Raw genomic sequence first — 2,749 nt, forward strand, 5'->3', positions numbered from 1 at the left:
ATATATATATATATATATATATATATATATATATATACACACACACAGGTATACACACACATATTTGTATTTATGGGAAACAAGTTTTTTCTAAAGATATTGTATTGAAAATATGACTATGTTCTGATTAAATGTTTTAATTATATTTTCTCATATCTGCATATCAAACCCTTGTAATTTGCTTTGAACAAGGAAGCTCCCAAATTCATTTTTATCATCATTTCCAGGATATCACAGCCTTATCTTCAGAATGTGGTTTTGTCTTCTGTGCTACCCTATACATGTGTGTGTGTGTGTGCATGTATGAATGTGCTTAAATATAAATTGTGTGTGTATGTTTTTTGTTTAGAAAGGACTGGACAGGTTTATTTGAGAAGTTTCGCTTAAATATAATTATTACTAAATGATAGCTAACTTCCAAGATTATACATTGTTAGCATTACCCCTTAGGAAGCCAAATGAAATGATGGTATATACCCATAAGAAATCTAATCACACTCAGCTATTGTTAGGAATTTGGCTGCTGTAAGAAAATTTTCAATTTATCCTCCAATAAGAAAATTACAAGAAGCTACATAGGAGTAATTTTGGTGACAATATCCTCTCCACCCAAAAAGAAGTCTGGTTCACACTCATAACTTTGACTTCACTATAAATATTGTCAAGAAAATCCTGTCTTGTAAATCACTACTTCCCAACTACATATATATATCATAAGCTCCTTAATGAACATAATGAGAAGATGAGCTACTCCTCTCTAAACAATATCAATTCAAGCTACACACATTATAACTGAAAACACACATCCACATGGTCATAAACATCGTAGCCTATCTTCATTCCTGAAATTACACTACTTATTTGGTGAGAGGATACTGGTTTTCCAATGCCATTGTGCATACAGTAACATTCATTACACTATGGTATAGTTAAACAGAACTTACAACTAACTATTTCAAAGGATGGTACAATTAGCATCAGTATTCCTTTAGTTCTAGATACAAGGTAAACTCCATTTCCCTACCCCCATTGTATCTAGTGGTTCTTGGAGTTAAGAGACCAAGAATTCAGCAACCCAGTTGCTATAACTTGAGACGTTGACAGAATTCCCCCATATTCTAATCAATTGCATAACAGCAAACACTGCTCTCTGAGAAATGACAACAGAAGTAATAGATGTGTAATAGATACCCCACCATATTTAAAACATGTTTTGTCAAATTTGTATGGGTGCTTCAGTTTTCTCTAGCACTGCATATCACCAATCAATATAGCTCTTGGTCATCTTATTCATGAGATGAATATCTTGAGATCAATTTTCACAATCCTTCAGTCTCCCACTTCCAGAGCTTCCATTCATTTTGAGTGTTCAGCACTTCTGTACACATTGCATACCTGTACTAGCACTGTCTTGCACATTATACCTAATTCCTCTCAGTTCATTTGTACTCTGTCATTTATGTTCACTAACATAACATATCCTGAGGAGCACTCTTGCTTCATTTGTCACTTGTCTTTACAAACAAGACCTTTGTGATCAAGGCCCACGTCTCACTACCATACAGCTTTACATGCTAAGGATATATACATACATGTGTGTGTGCATGTGTGTGTGTGTGTGTATGACAAGTGTGGTTTGGTGCCTGAGGTTTTAAAGACTTAGCAGCTCAGTTTTTATATTATTTCAAAGAACAAATGAAAGCCATTTCCTTCACTTTCAGACTGTCTATTGGAGTGATGTCACAGAACACGCCATTTATACTTCAAACCTTGATGGATCAAACAGAAATATTTTCTTAAATGCCTCCCACGGTATAGCAATAGTCGATGGTTGGTATATCTTTGATCTTAATTTTCTTTATCACCCAGAGTAAATAGTGAAGTCTAAATAAAAGAAATATCTATAACAAGAATAATCTTGATATTTATCTTGAAAACTATTCCTACAAAGCTCAAATTTATTTACAGTGATGATTACTTGTCTCCAGACATACTTCCTCTGTATTCTTTTCTCAGCCAAATCTATAATTGTTCTCGTCAGTTCATTAACAAATATTATTTGCTTAATACAGCCAGATTCTGAATAATTATAGATATTTGAATCAAACCTGATTAATCTTGTATTATTAGTACACCATAACTCTATTAACATGAGTTGATTCAAACTCCCAGGTGTTCATATATCAGTCAACCTTTCCTCAGCTTAATGTTCACCCTGCCTGATAAAGAAAACATTTTTAAAGTCTAATGATTACTTGATTTCCTTTGAATGTAAAGGAAATTTAAATTCAGCAGTGATGTGCTGAGGAACTTTCACCGTTTTATCATACAGTCAATTATTGCAAAATCAATATGAATGTATGGTGTGCAAACATCACACCTCTAGAGTGCATATCTCTTTAGAATGTTGTGTTCACAAGTGGGAAAATTATTGGTACTGTTTTCTCCAACCTCTATGGCAGAGAACCCTAAGTTAAGTGCTATTGCCCCCATGGGGACATAACGATCTCATAAAGGAGGTGACAGATGTCAAGTAGGTGCTGGGAACACTGGGTGTTTGGAGGGTTCTTTTTTTTTTTTAATAAATGAAATATCTAAACTAGGTGAATATTTTTTTTTTAATCTCTGTTGGGACTAAAATACAAAAAACACTGTTATCAGTGAGAAAGTATTATTTTATCATAAGTTTGAATTAGCCAAGGTCTTGTATGTGAAATTTGGTAGCTGAGAAGTGTGTAGAAGCCCCTTA

The 2,749-nt window shown here is 33.7% G+C and overlaps 1 protein-coding gene across 2 annotated transcripts in view; it reads left to right on the top strand.

The window, feature by feature from the left end:
* Positions 1-2,749, top strand: part of LOC106873594 (low-density lipoprotein receptor-related protein 6) — a 699,058-nt gene that overhangs the window by 625,056 nt on the left and 71,253 nt on the right. For both annotated transcript variants that reach the window (XM_052965592.1, XM_052965587.1), the window contains exon 9: positions 1,722-1,830. In XM_052965592.1, the coding sequence (XP_052821552.1) occupies positions 1,722-1,830 (109 nt within the window). The remainder of the gene's footprint in view (positions 1-1,721; positions 1,831-2,749) is intronic.

Source organism: Octopus bimaculoides, chromosome 1 (genome assembly GCF_001194135.2).
Source record: "Octopus bimaculoides isolate UCB-OBI-ISO-001 chromosome 1, ASM119413v2, whole genome shotgun sequence".
In the NCBI taxonomy this organism is placed as follows: domain Eukaryota; kingdom Metazoa; phylum Mollusca; class Cephalopoda; order Octopoda; family Octopodidae; genus Octopus; species Octopus bimaculoides.